This window comes from Meles meles, chromosome 19 (assembly GCF_922984935.1).
Source record: "Meles meles chromosome 19, mMelMel3.1 paternal haplotype, whole genome shotgun sequence".
Taxonomy (NCBI): Eukaryota; Metazoa; Chordata; class Mammalia; order Carnivora; family Mustelidae; genus Meles; species Meles meles.
Genome location: NC_060084.1, coordinates 44714964 through 44734219, shown reverse-complemented (window position 1 = coordinate 44734219; position 19256 = coordinate 44714964). Strand labels below are relative to the sequence as shown.

The 19256-nt window shown below is 52.3% G+C and overlaps 2 protein-coding genes across 4 annotated transcripts in view; one reads left to right on the top strand and one right to left on the bottom strand.

Moving 5' to 3' along the window:
- The window catches only part of SPINT2 (serine peptidase inhibitor, Kunitz type 2), a 30165-nt gene extending 26677 nt beyond the window's left edge, over window positions 1-3488 (bottom strand). The window contains exon 1 of one of the 2 annotated variants that reach the window (XM_045989229.1): window positions 3003-3488. In XM_045989229.1, the coding sequence (XP_045845185.1) occupies window positions 3003-3108 (106 nt within the window). In that variant the 5' untranslated portion in view covers window positions 3109-3488. The remainder of the gene's footprint in view (window positions 1-3002) is intronic. The other variant, XM_045989228.1, reaches the window with a different exon arrangement.
- Window positions 3489-10762: 7274 nt separating this feature from the next.
- On the top strand, window positions 10763-18859 carry PPP1R14A (protein phosphatase 1 regulatory inhibitor subunit 14A). 2 transcript variants are annotated; one of them, XR_006816312.1, is made up of 5 exons: window positions 10763-11181; window positions 13323-13403; window positions 13926-13958; window positions 14847-15033; window positions 18811-18859. XR_006816312.1 is itself a non-coding variant. In XM_045989505.1 (4 exons), exons 1-4 carry the CDS (start codon window positions 10981-10983, stop codon window positions 14973-14975), a joined length of 444 nt encoding a protein of 147 aa, XP_045845461.1. In that variant the 5' UTR covers window positions 10764-10980; the 3' UTR covers window positions 14976-15084. The 2 variants fall into 2 exon arrangements, 1 of the variants encoding a protein (XP_045845461.1); XM_045989505.1 differs by lacking the exon at window positions 18811-18859 and having other exon boundaries at window positions 10764-11181; window positions 14847-15084.
- Window positions 18860-19256: the final 397 nt, after the last annotated feature.

The window sequence follows — 19256 nt, the reverse complement described above, 5'->3', positions numbered from 1 at the left end:
AATCTCAGTTTCAAGCATCACTCACTGCCCATCATATCCTTTCTTTCCAGTTCATGCCCTCCAAAACCTCAACTCCAACAATTCACCAACCCTATCTCCTCTCCTCTATCCCTCAGCCCCCTCATGTCTTCACAAAAATCTAATTCCTTGACCAACCATTACCATCACCCACTCACACACATTCACGACACACTCCCCACCTCACCATACTCATCTAGTGGCACCTATGCAGTTGCATGGGGCTGGAGAAACACGTCACTCTTAGTGGAAGACCCTGTTGCCTGAAAAAAAAAAAATCAAAACTACCTCCCGGCTCAAATTAAACTACTGAAAGCTTTCAAACAAACAGAACTTCAGATAAGCAAGGTCATTAGTTCACCCAACGAGACAAGAGTACTTCTGAAAGGTCAGGAGGTCCACCCAGCTGCAGCAGCCAGAAAGGCCACCAGGAAAAGAGAAGGCCTCTGAAGTCAGACCTGACTTTGTCAATTACAACTGCATGATCTTAGTCAAGACCTGTAGCTTGACCACCCAACCAGGCTGTTTCAAGGATCAGAACTAAATAAGCAATAGAGGTTAACCCTAAATTCAGTTTTGATTATGTCCCAGAGCAGGTAACTAAAAGGCACATCCTAACATGATTATGTCATTGAAAAAAGTCATGTCAAATTCTAGTTCAGACTGCAAGTATGTTCAGCACCTGAATTTTTAAAGATTTTAATTTATTTATTTGACAGAGATCACAAGTAGGCAGAGAGGCAGACAGAGAGGAAGGGAAGCAGGCTCTCTGCCAAGCAGGGAGCCCAATGTGGGGCTCGATCCCGGGATGAGTTGAAAGCAGAGGCTTTAACCCACTGAGCCACCGAGGCACCCCCTTAATTTTATGAGTTGTTTTAGTTTTTAATTTTTTAGATTTTATTTATTTATTTGACAGAAAGATAGGGAGTGTAAGTAGGCAGAGTGGCAGGCAGAGGGAGAGGGAGAAGCAGGCTCTCCAATGAGCAGGGAGCCCAACACGGGGCTCCATCCCAAGACCCTGGCATCATGACATGAGCTGAATGCAGATGTTTAACTGACTGAGCCACCCACCCAGGCGTCCCTGTTTTATCTATCTTTAAGATTTCATTTATTTATCTGAGAGAGCACGTACAAGGAGGGGGAAAGGCAGAGGAAGTGAGAGAAGCAGACTCTCCACTGAGCAGGATGATGGCACCAGGACCTGAGCCAAAGGGAGACCCTTAACCGCTGAGCCACCCAGGTGCCTAACACCCACCTCCACTCTTTTTTTTTTTTTTTTTAGATTTTTATTTATTTATTTGACAGAGAGAGAGAGATCACAAACAAGTAGGCAGAGAGGCAGGCAGAGAGAGAGGAGGAAGCAGGCTCCCTGCGGAGCAGAGCCCAATGCGGGGCTCGATCCCAGGACCCCGAGATCATGACCCGAGCTGAAGGCAGCGGCTTAATCCACTGAGCCACCCAGGCGCCCCCCACCTCCACTCTTGATTCCTTGACCTACAGAGCTGATTCTCTCCCCAAGGATTCCTAACGTCCCCATTAGGTTATTTTTCCCTCTCTGCCTCTGACGTGGGTAAATTAACAGACTTCAGAAGTCACCACAGGTGGGGCACCTGGGTGGCTCAGCGGGTTAAAGCCTCTGCCTTCAGCTCAGGTCATGATCCTCCAGGGTCCTGGGATCCAGTCCCACCATCTGGCTCTCTCTGCGCAGCAGGGAGCCTGCTTCCTCCTCTCTCTCTCTCTCTCTCTCTGCCTGCCTCTCTGCCTGCGTGTGATCTCTGTCAGTCAAATAAATAAAAAAAAATCTTTTTAAAAATAAATAAATTACAGAAGTCACCACAGGTGATAAGTGGCACACAAACCCTGCTTTTTCTCTTTCCACCCAGAACGCTGGCCTACGAAGCCACCTGGCTCCTGCCTACTTCTCCCACCTCACATCCTCCTCCAATTCTCTCCCCACCCCTACTTCTAACTCCAGCTAGGATGATTCTGTGTCTTTTCCTTGAATACTACCAGGATTCCTCCAACCTGGAGGCCTCCATTATCTCCACGGACTCTCACCCACCAGGTCTTTGTGTTAGGGCTCAAGACGTCACCCTCCTCAGAGAGGCCTCCCCTGACCACCTGAGCTAAAGCAGCCCCATCATCTTACATCACGCTGTTTGTGTACTTCACCTTGTTCATTTACTTCTTAGTAATTTAATACTGCGGTGACTGCTCTTTATCTAATGTTTACTCACTGTCTCTGTCTTTCCCACTAGAATATAAGCTAAGTGCTGGGACCTGTCTTGTCTAAGTCACAACTGTTACCACCGGTGCCAGCATCATCCCTGACACACAGCAGGGGCTCAATAAATTTTGCTGAATCAGTGAATTCTTCTTTGAAAAGAAGGGTTTTTTCCAAAGCCTGGCTGTGCTTGTCTGAAGCATTTAAGGTTATGACAACACTTGTTTAAAATGACCTTCCCAGGGCGCCTGGGTGGCTCAGTGGGTTAAGCCGCTGCCTTCCGCTCCAGTATCTAAAGAGGTGGGTGTGGGGGCTTCTTGCCGGAGGATAAAACTGCCATTACGTCACCTAATCCAATCTCCACCCTCTCACGCCCGGCCTCTCAGGGCTCTCCTGGGCCGCAGAACTCTCCTCTGCCAGGAGAAGGCTGGTCTTCTGTTGGGCCTCTCAGCCCCTTCCTGCCACAGGAAGGGCCAACGCCACTCCTTCCTGGTCAATACCCCAAGTCTCCTCCCTCACCCGCAGGAAACTTTCCCAACTCTGGCCCCGCCGCCCGTCCTCAGACCCACGGGCTCCCAAACCTCAGCCCCAGGTTCAATCTCCTACAGCCCGCTCCACCACACCCCCTGAGCTTCACCAGGTCGCCCCCAATTCCCTCTCCCGCCTATTCGCCCGGCTCAGACCTTGCCCAAATCCCCTCGCGCCCCGCCCTCCACCTGTCGGCCTTCCACTCCTCCGGGAGACCCGCCCTGGCCCTCACCGTGGACGCCACGTTCTCCGTCGGCCGCCTCAGCCCGGAAGAGGAGCAGCGAAGCCAACAGGGCGAGGAGAGCCCCGCACAGCCTCGGCCCACACAGCTGCGCCATGATGGGTTCCACCCGGCAGCGCCCGCGAAGCCTTGAGCCGATGGCCGTTAGGGTCTCGCGATCAGGTGCGGGAAGACCCTCGCCGCGCACGCGCGCTAGAGAGCCTCGTGTTCAGGTGCGGGCGCTCCCAGAGGGTCTGCGAGGTGCTGCGCCGGCGCTCCTGCCGAAGCCTCCGGGAAACCCCCCACCCCCCACCTCGGCGGACCTTCCGTTTGCGGACACGCTGCCTCCTACGGCCACGACGCCTCTGTCCGCCCCCCACTCGCCCCTTGCCCCGGCGACACTCAGCGACTCTTCCACGGTTCAGAACCCCGCAAACCTCCCAAATACTCAGTGGTTGATAGAGCCAATGGCGGCCGCCTCCGCGCAGCTGTGGAAGGTGGCCGGTCAGGAGGGGGGCGGGGCGCACCTGGCGAGGCGGGGCACGTAGAGCGCAAGCGCAGGGAGCAGGCACCTGAGCGAGGATCCTCCTCCCTCCGCGCACCTGGGCTGGCCCCAGGATGGGGGAGAGGGGGCGGGGCTGGCGTTCTTTCCCCAGGGTAGGACCTAGCCTGTGGGAAGATGCAAACTGCTGAGCCCTGGGGCTACTGCTACCCGGATCCCGGGCTTGGTGACGTCCTACTACTGAAACAAAGGCAGAAGAAAAAATTATTAAATTTCCTCAGAGCTCATTGACAAGTCCTTGAACAGGCAGAGACATTCCTCTAAGGACTCAGTTGCCTTGATGTTTTGGCTAAAGCCAAAAGGTAATTCTAGCTCGAACCTCCCCCCACCTCCACTCCTGGGTGGGACTCTTGTGATAAGTCTTCCAAGAATCTCCCAACTATCTTAATGTTAATCCCTTGCTAGAGAGGAAAAACAACCTTAACTTGAAAATGGCAGGGCCTCCAGTATCTTGCAGGTCCTCTTTAGCATATTAAAGTTCTTTTGAAACCTCCCTTTTAGGCGCCACTCCTGACCCGGTTGCTCATCTTTCTGCCCAAGGGTCCTGTCCCCCTGCTTTAATAAACCACCATCTTGCACCAAAGACGTCTTAAGAATTCTTTCTTGACCGTTGGCTTCGAATCCTAACATCGCCTCTCCTACATCAGTATCTTCACTCTTGGGCTGGGCCTTGGGGTAGGAGAAGAGGGTACAGAATGCTCTTCCTGGAAATCTGTGGTTCCTGAAAATGTGGCGATGAAGCTTGCCTCATTTTTGCCCTCCTTTGAGGGTGAGGGATTTCCTTCCTAAATTGAACGTTCACTCAACGCCTACTGGGCACGTTCCTGGGAACCCAGCAATGACCACGCCAGACTAGTCCTTTCCTCACCAGACTGGAACAACCAAGAGTAGTGATGACAGAAGCACAGGACGGACTGATTAGAATCATTGGGGATGGGACCAGGGAGCACAGACTGAGTGATCAGGGACTGAGGTGGTGGAAGTGAGGCGGTGGCTTTGATAATGAATCCTTCACTTTGATAATGAACCCTGAAGGATCAGAAGCGCTGATGGAGAAACATTCTAAGTGTCTGGAACAGCAAATGCAAAGGCCCTAGGCAAGGAAGGCAACAGTGCCTTACAGGATCCAGGGCCGTTCCCAGTCTTCAGGCTCCCTCCTCACGTAACTTGTGAGGAGCCTTAATTGCGTTATCAAAATGGTGTCTACCTGAAGCAATGGAGCTTTTGTGTCCATTTTTTTGTTTGTTTGTTTTATTTTTAAGTAATCTCTACACCCAGCATGGGGCAGGAACTCAGCAACCTCAAGATCAAGAGTCATGTGCTATACCAACTGAGCCAACCAGGTGTCCAAACCCCTTTTTGTTATTAAAAAAAATTTTTGCCCACCATCTTCTTTAATCTTTTAGTGAGGTCCAAGGACTCAAGGTTAAGAGTCTCAACGTGAGAACAAAGATCTCTCCAGCACCTGAACCCTGCGACCACACCCCATTTCTCTAAGACAGGACTTTAGCCGGAAAACAGGACTGTGGTGAGAGTTGAGGCTGGAAAGGAGTCACAGGTCCATTCATTCACGCCATCTGTTCATTTGGCATATTCATTGAGCACCCACTATGAGCCAGGTACTCTTATAAATGCTGGAGAAGATACAACAAGGAACAAAGCAAAATCCCTGTCCTGTTGGAGCTCTTTTTTTTTTTTTTTAAAGATTTTATTTGTTTATTTGACAGAGAGATCACAAGTAGGCAGAGAGGCAGGCAGAGAGAGAGGGGGAAGCAGGCTGCCTGCCAAGCAGAGAGCCCGATGCGGGGCTCAATCCCAGGACCCTGAGATCATGACCTGAGCCGCAGGCAGAGGCTTTAACCCACTGAGCCACCCAGACACCCCGGAACTCATTTTGTAATATTGGAAACAGTGGTAGGACTAGGATATTTGACACCTGGAGGGGATAACTTTTTTATACTTCCTCCTCTCTACCAGAAAATTATTTTCAATAACAATCATGTAAGAGTCGTTAATTTGTTCTCTCTTTTTTTTTTAAGATTTTATTTATTTGACTGAGAGAGAGATCACAAGTAGGCAGAGAGACAGGCAGAGAGAGCCCGACGTGGGGCTCAATCCCAGGACCCTGAGATCATGACCTGAGCGGAAGGCAGAGGTTTAACCCACTAAGCCACCCAGGAGCCCCCATTAATTTGTTCTTTAGTCTTAAAATTAACAATTGAGGGGCACCTGGGTGGCTCAGTGGGTTAAAGTCTCTGCCTTCAGCTCAGGTCATGACCTCAGGGTCCTGGGATCAGGCCCCACATCATCACATCATCTCAGCGGGCTCTCTGCTCAGCGGGGAGCCTGCTTCCTCCTCTCTCTGCTGCCTCTCTGCCTACTTGTGATCTCTCTGTGTGTCAAATAAATAAATAAATAAATCTTTAAAAAAAAAGAAAACTATTACAAATACAACATTTACTAAAGGACACAGTAATAAAATAATTAACTGGAAAAAAAAAACTAACTGGAAGCCTATTGTTAAAACTCAATGGGGGACAGGGCGCCTGGGTGACTCAGTCGGTTAAGTGGCTGCCTTTGGCTCAGACTCTTGGGCTTCTGGAATCCAGCCCTACATCAGCTCCCTGCTCAGCTGGGAGACTGCTTCTCCCTCTGCCTCTCCCCCCTTCATTCTCTCTCTCGCTCTCTCTCTGTCTCTCTCCCCCGCCCAAATAAATAAAATCTTAAAAAAACAAAAACAAAAACTGGAGTGTCAGTGGTTCAGTCAGTGAAGCAGGTGACTCTTGATTTCAGCTCAGGTCAGGATCTCAGGGTCTTGAGATGATGCCCATGTTGGGCTCTGAGCTCAGCAGAGAGTTTGCTTCTCTCCTTCTCCCTCTGCCCCTCCCCCCACTTCTGCTCTCTGTTTCTCTTTCAAATAAATAAGTAAATCTTAAAAAAATAAAATAAAATAAACTCAACAGTAATTGTATCAATTGTTTACAAACAGACCAACAAAAGATTCTGGATTATTTTGGAGGATTATTTTATCACTGATACACCTTAGAATTTGTCAGTGCATGGTCTAATAAAAACTGGGCCAACTTTCGGTCGGTTTTCTTTGTTTATATTTTATTTTAAGATTTTATTTATTTATTTGATAGAGAGAGATCACAAGTAGGCAGAGAGGCAGGCAGAGAGAGGGGGAAGCAGGCTCCCTGCTGAGCAGAGAGCCCAATGCGGGTCTTGATTCCAAGACCCTGAGATCATGACCTGAGCTGAAGGCAGAGGCTTTAACCCACTGAGCCACCCAGGTGCCCCTATTTGTTTGTATTTTAAATTCTCTACAGTCAGTGTACCCCCTTTACTCCTGTACTCCTGTAGACCACTCCTTTTGCCCTTCGGCGGCACATAGCAGGCTGGAAAACGGACAATAGATAGAATAAGCAAATTATATACAATGTGGAAAGGTGATGTTATGGATAAAACATCGAGCCAGATAAGGGACGTGGGACTTACAATGTGAGTGAGGTAGGTGTTCAGACAGGACTCCACTGCTCCGGTAACATCTGAGGGAGATGAAGGAATGAACCCTGCTGATAGACAGAAAGAACCATCAGGGCAAACACCGTTGAGAAAAGACCATGCTTTGTAGAGGCTACTTTGAGACAGCAGGCATGAGCCATGGAAACTTGATCCAGGCACAAGGGCCCACAGTGACCCCCTGACTGAATCCAGACAGCCCCAACAGGCCACCCACCTCAAAATATCCACAGGCCTGGGGCACCTGGGTGGCTCAGTGGGTTAAAGCCTCTGCCTTCGGCTCAGGTCATGATCCCAAGGTCCTGGTATCAAGTCGGTCATTGGGCTCTCTGCTCACCAGGGACATTGCTTCTCCCTCTGCCTTGTTCTTCCCCCTCCATCCCTACTCTCTCTGTGTCAAATAAAGAAAATCTTAAAAAAAAGAAAAGAAAAGAAACCCCATACTGGTCAGCAATCACTCTCCTCCCCTCAATTCTCTCAGCCCCAGGCAACCACCAATCTATTTTCTGTCTATGGATTTGCCTATTCTGGACATTTCATATAAGTAGAATCATACAGCATGTGGCCTTTTGAGTCTGGCCTCTCTCACTTGGCACGGTTTCAAGGTTCATCTATGGTATAGCATGTATCAATACTTAATTTCTTTTCATTGCCAAATTCCAGGCCATTGTATGGACGTACCACATTTTATTTATCCATTCATCAGTTGGTGTGCTGTGTTGTTTCCACCTTCTGGTTATTCTGAACAATGCCGTGATGAACATTCATGTACAAGTTTTTGCGTGAACATATGCTTTCAGTTCTCTAGTGTACTCTTAGGAGTAGAATTGCTGAGTCATATGGTAACTCTAAGTTTAACCTTTTGAGGAACTGCCAGAATGTTTTCCAAAGTGGCTGCACCATTTTCTATTCCCAGCATGAATGTATGAAAGTTGTGATTTCTCCACAGCCTTGCCAACACTTGGTATTTTCCATTTAAAAGCTATTATAGGGACGCCTGGGAGGCTCAGTGGGTTAAAGCCTCTGCCTTTGGCTCAGGTCATGATCCCAGGGTCCTGGGATCGAGCCCCGCATCCGGCTCTCTGCTCCACAGGGAGCCTGCTTCCTCCTCTCTCTCTGCCTGCCTCTCTGCCTACTTGCGATCTCTCTCTCTGTCAAATAAATAAATAAAATCTTAAAAAAAAAAGAAATTAAAAATATTATGGCCATCCTACTGGATGTGAAGTGGTATCTCCTTATGGTTTTGATTTGCATTTTCCTGGTAATTAACCTGTTGAGCATATTTTCATATATTTACTGGCCTTTTATACAATCTTTTTTAGAGAAATGTCTATTCAGAGTCTTTGTTCATTTTTTCCCTAGCTTATTTGTCTTATTGAGTTCCACCACTTCTTTCTTTATTTTAGGTACAAGTACCTTATTAGGGGGCACCTGGGGGGCTCAGATGGTTGAGCCCCTGACTCTTGGTTTAGGCTGTGGTCATGATCTCTGGGTCGTGGGACTGAGCCCTGAGTGGGCTGTTGCACACAGTGCAGAGTCTGCCTGGGGTTCTCTCACTGCTTCTCTCTCTGCCCATCCTCTCTCTCTCCCTCTCTCTCTCTCTCTCTCTCAAATAAATAAATAGGAGTACCTGGGTGCCTCAGTTGGCTAAGAGTCTGCTTTTGACTGGGATGGAGCCCCATGTCAGACTGTGCTCAGCAGGGGAGGCTGCTTCTCCCTCTCCCTCTGCCCCAGCTTGTGTGCTCTCTCTCTCAAATAAATAAATAAAATCATTAAAAAATAGAAAATAAGGGGCGCCTGGGTGGCTCAGTGGGTTAAAACCTCTGCTTTCGGGGCGCCTGAGTGGCTCAGTGGATTAAGCCACTGCCTTCCGCTCAGGTCATGATCTCAGGGTCCTGGGATCGAGCCCCGCATCGGGCTCTCTGCTCCGCAGGGAGTCTGCTTCCTCCTCTCTCTCTGCCTGCCTCTCTGCCTACTTGTGATCTCTCTCTCTGTCAAATAAATAAATAAAATCTTTAAAAAAACAAACAAACAAACAAACAAAAAAAAACCTCTGCCTTCGGCTCAGGTCATGATCCCAGGGTCCTGGGATCAAGCCCCATATTGGGCTCTCTGCTGGGCAAGGAGCCTGCTTCCTCCTCTCTCTCTGCCTGCCTCTCTGCCTCCTTGTGATTTCTCTCTGTCAAATAAATAAATAAAATCCTTAAAAAAAAAGAAAATAAATAAATAAAATCTTTAAAGAAGTATCTTATCAGGTACATGGTTTGCAATTCTTTCTTCACTCTGGGGGTTGTCTCTTTCCTTTTTTTTTTTAATTTTTTAAAAGATTTTATTTATTTATTTGACACAGAGAGACACACAGAGAGAGGGAACACAAGCAGGGGGAGTGGGAGAGGAAGAAGCAGGCTTTGCATTGAGCGGATATGGGGCTCAATCCCAGGACCCTGGGATCATGAACTGAGCCAAAGGCAGAGGTTTAATGATGGAGCCACCCAGGCACCCCACCTCTTCCCTTTCTGGAGGATGTCCTTTGAAACACAAAACTTTCTTTCTTGGGGGGGACACCTGGGTGGCCTACTGGGTTAAGCCTCTGCAGGTCATGATCTCAGGGTCCTGGGATCAGGCCCCACATCAGGCTCTCTGCTCAGCAGGGAGCCTGCTTCCCTCTCTCTCTTTGCCTGCTGCTCTGCCTACTTGTGATCTCTTTCTCTCTTTCTGCCAAATACATAAATAAAATCTTAAAAAACAAACAAACAAAAAACCAAACTTTTTAATTTTTTTTTTAAGTAAGCTCTAGGGGTGCCTGGGTCCTTGCTGCTTTTAATTAGAATCGTAAAAAGAATCGTTCTTAGTGCTCATAATTAGAAGCAGGAAGACTGGTGAAGTAAGGGACTTCTGTGATCTCCCTTGCTAAAACCGCAACCCCTCCCTCACTTCATTCCTCCTTTCTGCTTCGTATTTCTCCATAGAACTTATATTCTAATAAGCTGTATACTAGTGCTTCCTATTGACTGCCCCCAGCGTAAGAATGTCAACTCCTCGAGGACTAGGCTTTCCTGTTCACTGTTCTTTCTCTAGTGCCTAGAACAGTGCCTGGTGTGTGTGTGTGTGTGTGTGTGTGTGTGTGTGTGTGTGTGTGTGTGTGATCTCTCTCTCTCTCTCTCTCTCTCTCACACACACACACACACACACACACACACACATATTTTTTTCCCCCGAGATTTTCAGAAATCTGAAAGAACTGAAGAGAGCAGGTGCCGACTCCCCCTGCGCAGGTCACTAAGAAACCCATGGGGAAGGGACTCCGGGAGGAGGGGCCTGATAATAACCAGAGGGAGGAAAGACCATCTGGATGCTATCCGGCTTGAGGAGTGTGATATGACAGGCTACCAGATGTCATGATGTCAAACGAGTACATATTTGTTGAATAGAGTGAGTGAATAAGTGAACGGAAGGCTGCATGAATGAGCGAAAAAATGAAAGAACGAATAAATGTACCGTGAGTACTCTGGCTGAATCTTCCCTTGCGGAGAAAGGCGGCACGCGGGCTCCTGCACTGTCCCTTGCAGCCGTCAGGGGGCGCAGACAGGCCCGGTCCCCAAGAGCCTGTCCCGGGACCCCGCCCCCCGGGATCCAGGTCCCGGGATCCCCAGCCGCCCAGCCCCAGCCTGGGACTCCAGGACCGCGCCCCCACCTGAACTGAACACTGCTGCGGGCTTTACGCGGTGCAGCGACCAGTCCCCGCACAGCCGGCGGGGAAACTGAGGCCCGGGCGACTGGGGCGGAGCTGGCCCCGGGGCTAGCCTGAGCCCCCGCCCCCGGCCGGCCCCGCCCCGGCCCGTAAGAGGCCCCCTGGGCGCCCGCGGAGCCGCACAGCGCGGCGCGGGGGCCGGGACCGGGACCGGTATGGCAGCTCAGCGGCTGGGCAAGCGGGTGCTGAGCAAGCTGCAGTCTCCATCGCGGGCTCGCGGCCCGGGGGGCAGCCCCGGGGGCCTGCAGAAACGACACGCGCGTGTCACCGTCAAGTACGACCGGCGGGAGCTGCAGCGGCGGCTGGACGTGGAGAAGTGGATTGACGGGCGCTTGGAGGAGCTGTACCGCGGCAGGGTAAGGCAGGGAGGGGTATGGGGGCAAAGGCGCGGGTGGGGATCGCGGAGTGACACACCCTTGGTCCGGACTCCTTACGCCTCGGGGTCTCTGGTTGCTTGTGCTGGCCTCGGTCACACAAGGGAACGCGCGCTGGGGGACTCATTGGCCCTTGCTGTGTCCCCTCCCTGGGTCTCTGCTTGTGGAATCAGACACCCGCTCGGGTCTCCAGAGATGGTTGAGCATAGTGGTTGAGCCTATGGGGGGGCAAGGAGGCAAAGTTGGGGAGTCAGGGCGGCCGAATCTGGAGAGAGGTTGGGGGGGGGGTCTGTCTTCAAGCCGAACCTAGATCCGGTGAAGGGACCAGGAGGGTACTGAGACCCAGAGACACACCGCAAAGGAAGCGACAGCATTCACAGACGTGCCCAGCGACAAGTTAGAGCCACTAATAGACAAGCAGCCACGTACAGACTCTCAGGGACACAGGCTGCGGTCCCCTACAGATCAGTACCCACGGACACAATAGCACAGGCCACCGTCGTATGCCGACACCCCGCACAACTACACCCACACAAAAGGACTCCGGTTCCGGCTACTCAAAGACCCGCCATGGAGTCATACGCCCACCAGAGCCGAGGCAAGCCTGGGACACGGCATGATTCAAGGAAAACCCTCCGTTGCCTCGTAAAAGCAAAAGGAAGGACCACATGCAGACACAATGACTGAGCTGCTCACAGAAAATAGGCGAAATTACAGCCACACGCAGACAGAAAACCGCAGGAGCTGTAGGAACACACAGGCCTGGCAAGGCAGAGACGACAGCTATCTGTGGCCACACGGGGCATGAGTGACAGCCTCGTGTGAGGATGCCTAGGTTATCCATGTGCATTTCACACCTTCCACTTGAGTTTCTGCTTGAAGTCACACTGCAGCACACATGAAACACAATCTCAGGGACGTGGGGGTTGTGTCAGTGGACAGACAGGAGGCACAGATGCTCCTCCGCACGGCTCGAAGGTGACAGAAGGCAGGGCCCCTGATGGTGACACAAGGTCCCACTGTTGTCAGGCACACAAGGAGGCTCTTGGAAGTGGACGGAGAAGTCCAGTGGCCATTGGTAGGTGGCATCCTCTAAGGTCATCCTCCGATGGCGGACATTCCAGCTGCTGTGACACGCTAAACCAGAGCCACATGCCTTGCAGTCCTCGGACCGTAGCCCCTGGGCAGACTGCTCATGACACCCCAGAGCTCTGCACTCTCCTGCCGGCCCTGGCCTTGGCCTTAGCGCTGGCTCCTCGGCCTCGGTCTCTGGCTTACCTGCAGAGCCTCACACAGGCGTGCGTGCGACCCACTTAAGGACTAGCCTTGCCTTTGCTGACCACCCCCCTCCCGGCAGACAAACCCGGAACCACCCAGCCCTAAGGCCCACAGTGAAGTCTGAAGGACGTTGGGTGGGGGAGGAAAAAATCTGTAGCCTCCGGGATCTCTTGCTTTGACAGCTGGATTCTGTCCCCCACAGGGAGAGTGAGGCAGCCTGCCTTTGGCTTTTTGCCCCGGCAGGCTACAGGAGGAATGCCCCTCTGGGCCGCTCAAAGTTGGGCCCATGGCTCATCCCACCCACCCACTCTGGGGCGCGTTGGTGGTCATCTCTCTGGACCAATTGAGGTGCACTCTTTGCCCTGGGGGCTGGCGGGAGCCCTACCCTCCCTTTCGGTCCTCTTAGGCAAGGGGCCTCCCCCAGCAGGCTCTGGCCAGCCTGCGCCCCTCCCCCACACCTAGTGCTTAGACTTTTCCTTGAAAGGGCAGAACCAGCCCCTCTCCTGAGTCCCAGAATCTGACATTCCCAGACTCGACCAGGCCTGTTTCCCTCTATGGGAACTGGGGCCAAGGAGAGAGACCTGTGCCAGCCCCAAGGCTCTCAGGGCTCTGGGGGCCCCGGCATCTGAGCTGGTACAGACCGCTGGGCCTCTGTCAACCCATCTGCCACCCCTCCCCCCAGCACCCAGATGTCCCGTGTTGGCGGTGCTGTCCCTGACTGCCACATTGTTGCTCCAGAACCGGCCAGCTGGGCCCTGGGGCTGGTGGAGCTTCTCCCGAGGCCTGGACAAAGGCGAGGGAGGGGCGGGCAAGGGACCCTGACCCCTCCTCCCTCCCTGCCTTAGGAGGCAGACATGCCTGATGAGGTCAACATCGACGAATTGTTGGAATTAGAGAGCGAAGAGGACAGAAGCCGGAAAATCCAGGTAGGTGAAGGGAAAGGCTGCCCCGAAGCCCCAACAATAGTCAGCGTGTTTACTGAGCACTTCCTGCGTGCCAGGCACTGTTTCCATTCGTTTCCACTTAACTCACTTAATCCTCACAAATCCTGGGAAGGGTTTAAGACCTCCATCTTCCAGATGAGGAAAGTGATTTAATCCCTTGCCCTGGGTCCTGAGTCAAAGCCAGGCAGGCTACCTGCCTGTGTGTCCTGGCTGTTTAGGGCCTGTGCTCTCCCAGAGGCAGGAAACTCTGTGTGACCTTCTGGCCCTCTCTGGACTTAGAGCTGATCCTGGGGCTGAGTTTCTTGACTCAACTCTCCCCCCACTCACTCTGTAAGACCCTTGGGCCATGTTTTCCCCCAGTGACCAGATGGGAAGTCCCCCCTGGAGCCTGACTCCCTTTTGTCTGGTTGCCTTGGGGCTTTGTTGGGAGAGAGAAGGGGGCTGGAGGGGCCGAGGGTCTAGTTATTTACTATTTTCTTTTTTTTGTGGGGGGCGGGGGTTTAGGGACTCCTGAAGTCGTGCAGGAACCCCACAGAGGTGAGTTGTCCCTCCCTGCTCTGGGCCCCTGCTTCCTGGTAGAGAAGGGGGTCCCTGGGGAGGAGAGAAGAAGCTGCCTGGCCCAGGGGCGGCAGGGGGAACTCTGGGGAGCCCTCTGAGCTGCTCAGCCCTTTCCCAGTCTCCAATAGTGTCTTTGTCCTCCTCACCCTGGCTTGTCTCTCCCCATCTGCCACCGGGGCCGTCATCTCCTCCCTATGGAGATGCTCCCCATCTGTGTCTGGCTTCTGCTGGTCCCTCTGCTGCCCCCTCCTTTGGGCGGCCAGTCCTGGGGCTCAGCCTCTCCCCGCCTCTCTCCCCTCCCGCTGCTTCTGCCACCCTGGGATTCCCTTCCCCACCTCTGCCCCCCACCCCCATCCCTCCAAGCCCTGAAGCCGAGCAGCCCAACCCCTCCCACTTCCTTCCCTGCTTTAAAAGGGAAAAATATTCATGTTTCTCCAACCAGCTCTGGGCTGCCTGAGGGACAAACGTCATTGTGTGTCTGTCTGCCCCCGGAGCTAAGGCCTCTGTCCCTGGGGATCCTCCTGGCGATCCCTTGGCCTGAGAAACATCTTGTCTCTCTGTGGCTGTTTCTTTCTCTGTTCTTTTGTCTCTCCCTCTGTTTCTGTGCCTCTGGCTTGGTCTCATTTTCTAGGTCTCTGTCTCCCTCCTTGCCTGTGGCTCTATCTCTCCCTGTGTCTCTCTGTTCCCCACCTTTCCCCATCTCTGCCTTTTGACACACACCCCCCGCCCCCCTCCCCCCACCTCCGGGCCCTTTCACTGCCATGGGAGCTGAGGCAGGAGCAGTAGGGGCCCAGATCAGAGGGGCGGGGCTGGGCAGGGGCAGCCCCGCCTCTCCCTGTGTTCTCAGGACCCCTGCCCTGTCCTCAGGACTTCGTCCAGGAGCTGCTTGGGAAGCTCCGAGGGCTCCACAAGCAGCCTGGCCTCCGCCCGCCCAGCCCCTCCGGGGACCGCAGTCTGAGCCCCCTCCAGGACCGGGCCCGGACCGCGCCACCCTGACCTTGCCTCCGTGGCTTCCTGCCTTCTCCCCTACCCTCCACACTGTCCTGGCTTATTTGTAAGTTGTATGTAATGGTTCTGTAACAACACGGTGTGCCTGTTTTTCCTCTCCCTGATTACCGTGGACTTCCCCGAGCTTCCCCCACACACCTCCCTCTGTCCTGCTGCATCTCCCCTGACACCAGCAGCTGGCCTGACAGATGGAGAATCACTCCTCAGCCAGAGAGCATGAGAACAGGCCCTGCTGACCTTACCCCGCCTCCCAACCTCCCCTCCCAGGACTCCGCTTGTCTTCACTGCCCCCTCAGCCTTCCCCAGTGCAAGCCAGCAGGGCCCCAGTGGGTGTCATCTGGGGCTCCTGTGGGAATGATGGCCTGTGGTCCTCGTACGAGGGGAGATGCGCGAACCCAGACGTGCCCAATATCACCAAAACACATCAGGAACAAACCAAGAGGGCTTCCTGAAGAAAGTGACAATTGAACCAAGGCTTTGAAGGATGCATAGGAGTTCATGTGACATGGGTACCCATACCTGAGGATTCTGAACCTTGTGGGTGGAGGGATTGACATTGAGCCTAATGCAGGGAACGTACCAGGTATTGCTGGAGCCATCCACCCACCCATCAGGATGGGCAGGTCCTCCAGAGCTGGATCAGGAAGGCCCCTGGGCTGGGTGCTGGGGAGGCCCGAAGGGCTCCAGCAGAGGGGTGAGAGCATCAGAAGTGGGTGGCAGCTATTTACCCCAAACAGTGGAAGTATTTCAGTATTTCTTTTTAAAGAATTTATTTGACAGAGAACACACAAGTAGGCAGAGGGAGAGAGAGAAGGAGAAGCCGACTCCCCGCTGAGCAGAGAGCCTGGTGTGGGACTCGATCCCAGGACCCTGGGATCCTGACTTGAGCCAAAGGTGGATGCTGAATGACTAAGCCACCCAGGCACCCCGGTATTTCAGTATTTTAATGGCAGGTCTAGTAGCCACGGTCCTGCCTGTGTGTGTGGTCAGGAGATGGGGGGCAGGGGTGCTGTGCCAGGCTAAGGACGGGGGCAAGACCAGAGTTAGGGTGTCCCCCCTCCCCCCACCAGAACAAAGCACACCTCACATCTTCCCTCTACTGACTGACGTTGGGGCCCGGCCCCCACCCATACTCTGTGTCACCCAGCAGCTGGATCAGGCACCCATTGCAAGGGGTCTGAGCGCTAGTGGGGCAGGAAGGGATGCCACTGAGGAAGAGGAAGGCAGGGGCGCCTGGGTGGCTCAGTGGGTTAAAGCCTCTGCCTTCGGTTCAGGTCATGATCTCAGGGTCCTGGGATTGAGCCTCGCATCGGGCTCTCTGCTCAGCAGGGAGCCTGCTTCCCTTCCTCTCTCTCTCTGCCTGCCTCTCTGCCTGCTTGTGATCTCTGTCAAATAGATGGAATCTTTAAAAAAAGAAAAAAAGAAGAAGAAGAAAAGGAGGAAGGCAGAAACACCTTGCCTGTCCAGCCCTGTGGGTGGCTTTGCTGTCCCTGCGCAGGCAGACCTCAGGCTCCCAGGGTCCCCTTCCCTACACCCAGATGCACAGAGAACAGATGTGTGGAGAATGGACGTAGGCCTCCTGGCAACCAATCACCAGAGCATGTCTCCCAGAACTTTCTCTTGGGCCTGACTTCCTCTCACAGAACCTGGTTTTGGTTCCTCATTCTGTGGAGGTGATTATGTGCTCAAAACCCAGGTCCTAAAGTCCTGGGTGTGCCCTTGTGTTGAGCCTCTCAGATTCCTCTTCTGGAAAATGGGGACTTCACAAAGGAAGGAAACTGAGGCCCAGTTTAGTGATACTACTTGCCCAAAGTTACATGCCTGGCAAGTGGCACCGGGCTTCAGTCTGCAGCAGAGGACCCCAGAACTCAATTACTGAACTCCTATACTGCAGTGCTCCCGTAAACCGTAGCGGTGATGGCTATGCATTAGTGTCAGGAAAGGGGGAGTGAGGGTAACTAATTCATACTAAATTGTTAGTGACTGCTCACACTCCTGAGATAGCCTATCCAAAAGGCCATACAACTTGACTGAGAACAAGGCTACAATAGCACTGGGAAGCAGCATACCATAGCGGGTAAGAGCGTGGACTGTGGGGTTCTTGGCCTGGATTCAAATGCCATCTGTCCCCCTTCCTAGCTGTGTCAACTTGAACAAGTCACTTAACTTTCCTGTGCCTCAGTTTCCACACCTCTGAAATGAAGAGGATTAGAACAGTGCCTGCCCCTGGTGGTGGTGCGAGGTTTACATGGTTTAAATGTACACATCATAGACCGGTGCCAGGGACTTAATAAACATCATTATTAATGTGATTGTAGGGAGGAGCTGGACCATTAGCTCCTCCAGCCGTCACCCCTGGCCAGCAAAGATGTGCCTTGGGAACACTGATTCTCAGGCCCTCTGTTGTGGCAAAGCTCCAAAGGACATAGTGTACCCAACTTGCCGTCCTTGCATTTTTGTTCCCCACTTGCTGGGTCACCAAGCTCCCTGCCTCCCAGGGTCTGTGCTGTTTCCCACTCGGCAGCCACAGAACATCTTCCCCGCCCTCTCACCTTCATCTCCATCCACTCCATTCCCTCTCCCTCCTTCCTCTCATTCATCATTTTAAAACACCAATTTCTTGGTATTGTTCTAGGACTTTTTCTTTCTTTTTAGATTTATTTATTTGAGAGAGTGAGAGCACAAGTAGGGGGAATGGCAGAGGGGGAGGGAGAAGCAGACTCCCCACTGACCATGGGGCTCCATCTTAGGACTCCGGGATCTTGCCCCGAGCCCCCAGGCACCCCTGTTCTAGTATTTCTTGATGCAGATTCAAACAAGTGGGAACCTAGATTCTGTCCCACCAACTCCTGTTTCTTTCTTTTTTTTTCTTAAAGATTTTATTTATTTATTTGACAGAGATCACAAGTAGGCAGAGAGGCAGGCAGAGAGAGAGAGGGGGAAGCAGTCTCCCCGCTGAGCAGAGAGCCCAATGTGGGGCCTGATCCCAGGACCCTGAGATCATGACCTGAGCCAAAGGCAGAGGCTTAACCCACTGAGCCACCCAGGTGCCCCCAACTCCTCTGTTTCTTAAGGTGAACATTAGGACACTGTCTTAACCTTGCTCATTTTCACGTAACAGTCTGTCTTGAGATCTTTCATATCACAACCCCTCCAGAGGCTTACCCCGGCCTCAGGACAAAAGCCAGAGTCCTCCACTTACACATTCCTCCTTGTCACCTGTCACCACTCTGTCTTACCCCTTCTCCCTTCTGTTCTTTGTCTACATTTGTTTCCCTCCCATCCTCCATCCCTCCATGCTTTTCCCCTCCAGACCCACAGACACATTTCCTCTGCCCAGAGTACTCTTCTCCACGAGTCCCTCATCCTTTATTTTTTATTTTTAATGTTTCTTTTCTTTTCCAAGATTTTATTTGACAGAGAGAGACACAGAGAGATGGAACACAAGCAGGGGGAGTGGGAGAGGGAGAAGCAGGCATCCCGCCTAGCAGAGAGCCAATACCAGACTCAATCCCAGGACGCTGGGATCATGACCTGAGCTGAAGGCAGATGCTTAACGGCTGAGCCACCCAGATGCCCCCGCATCCTCCTTTAATGTAATCTCAGATACTTGGGAGCCCCTTATGTAAGGAGCCTCCATCCGTCACTATCTGGTCACCCTGCCTTAGTTTCTCCATACAATTTATTACACCCTGACATAATCTTTTTAAAAGAGGATATTTATTTATTTGTTTATGAGGGGGAAGGAGCAGAGGGAAAGAGAACATCTTTTTTTTTTTTTTTTTTTTTTTTTTTTTTTTTTTTTTTTTTTTTAATTTGACAGAGAAATCAACTAGGCAGAGAGGCAGGCAGAGAAAGAGGAGGAAGCAGGCTCCCTGCGGAGCAGAGAGCCCGATGCGGGGCTCGATCCCAGGACGCTGGGATCATGACCTGAGCCGAAGGCAGAGGCTTTAACCCACTGAGTCACCCAGGCGCCCTGAGAGAGAGCATCTTAAGCAGACTCTGCCTTGAGTGCCGAACCCAACGGGAGGCTGGTTCCAGACCCGGAGATCACCACCTGAGCTGAAACCAAGAGTCGGACCCCACAACTGTGCAGCCCGGATAGCCCAGCCCTGATATAATCAGTTAGTTTTTTTGTCTGTTTACACTCCTCGACTTTCAGAATATTAGCTCCTTTCCTGCCTTGAGCATGGTTATCCTAACATCTAGAAGAGCGAGCAGCACACAGTAGGTGCTTGGCGTAAGCAGTGCCCCCTGGTGGCCACATTC

Excerpts from the sequence above, each read along its gene's own strand:
- PPP1R14A (XM_045989505.1), top strand. The coding sequence starts at position 10,981 with ATGGCAGCTCAGCGGCTGGGCAAGCGGGTGCTGAGCAAGCTGCAGTCT. Across the intron at positions 13,404-13,925 it reads ACAGAAGCCGGAAAATCCAG|GGACTCCTGAAGTCGTGCAG; the intron begins GTAGGTGAAGGG and ends GCGGGGGTTTAG. Across the intron at positions 13,959-14,846 it reads CGTGCAGGAACCCCACAGAG|GACTTCGTCCAGGAGCTGCT; the intron begins GTGAGTTGTCCC and ends CCCTGTCCTCAG.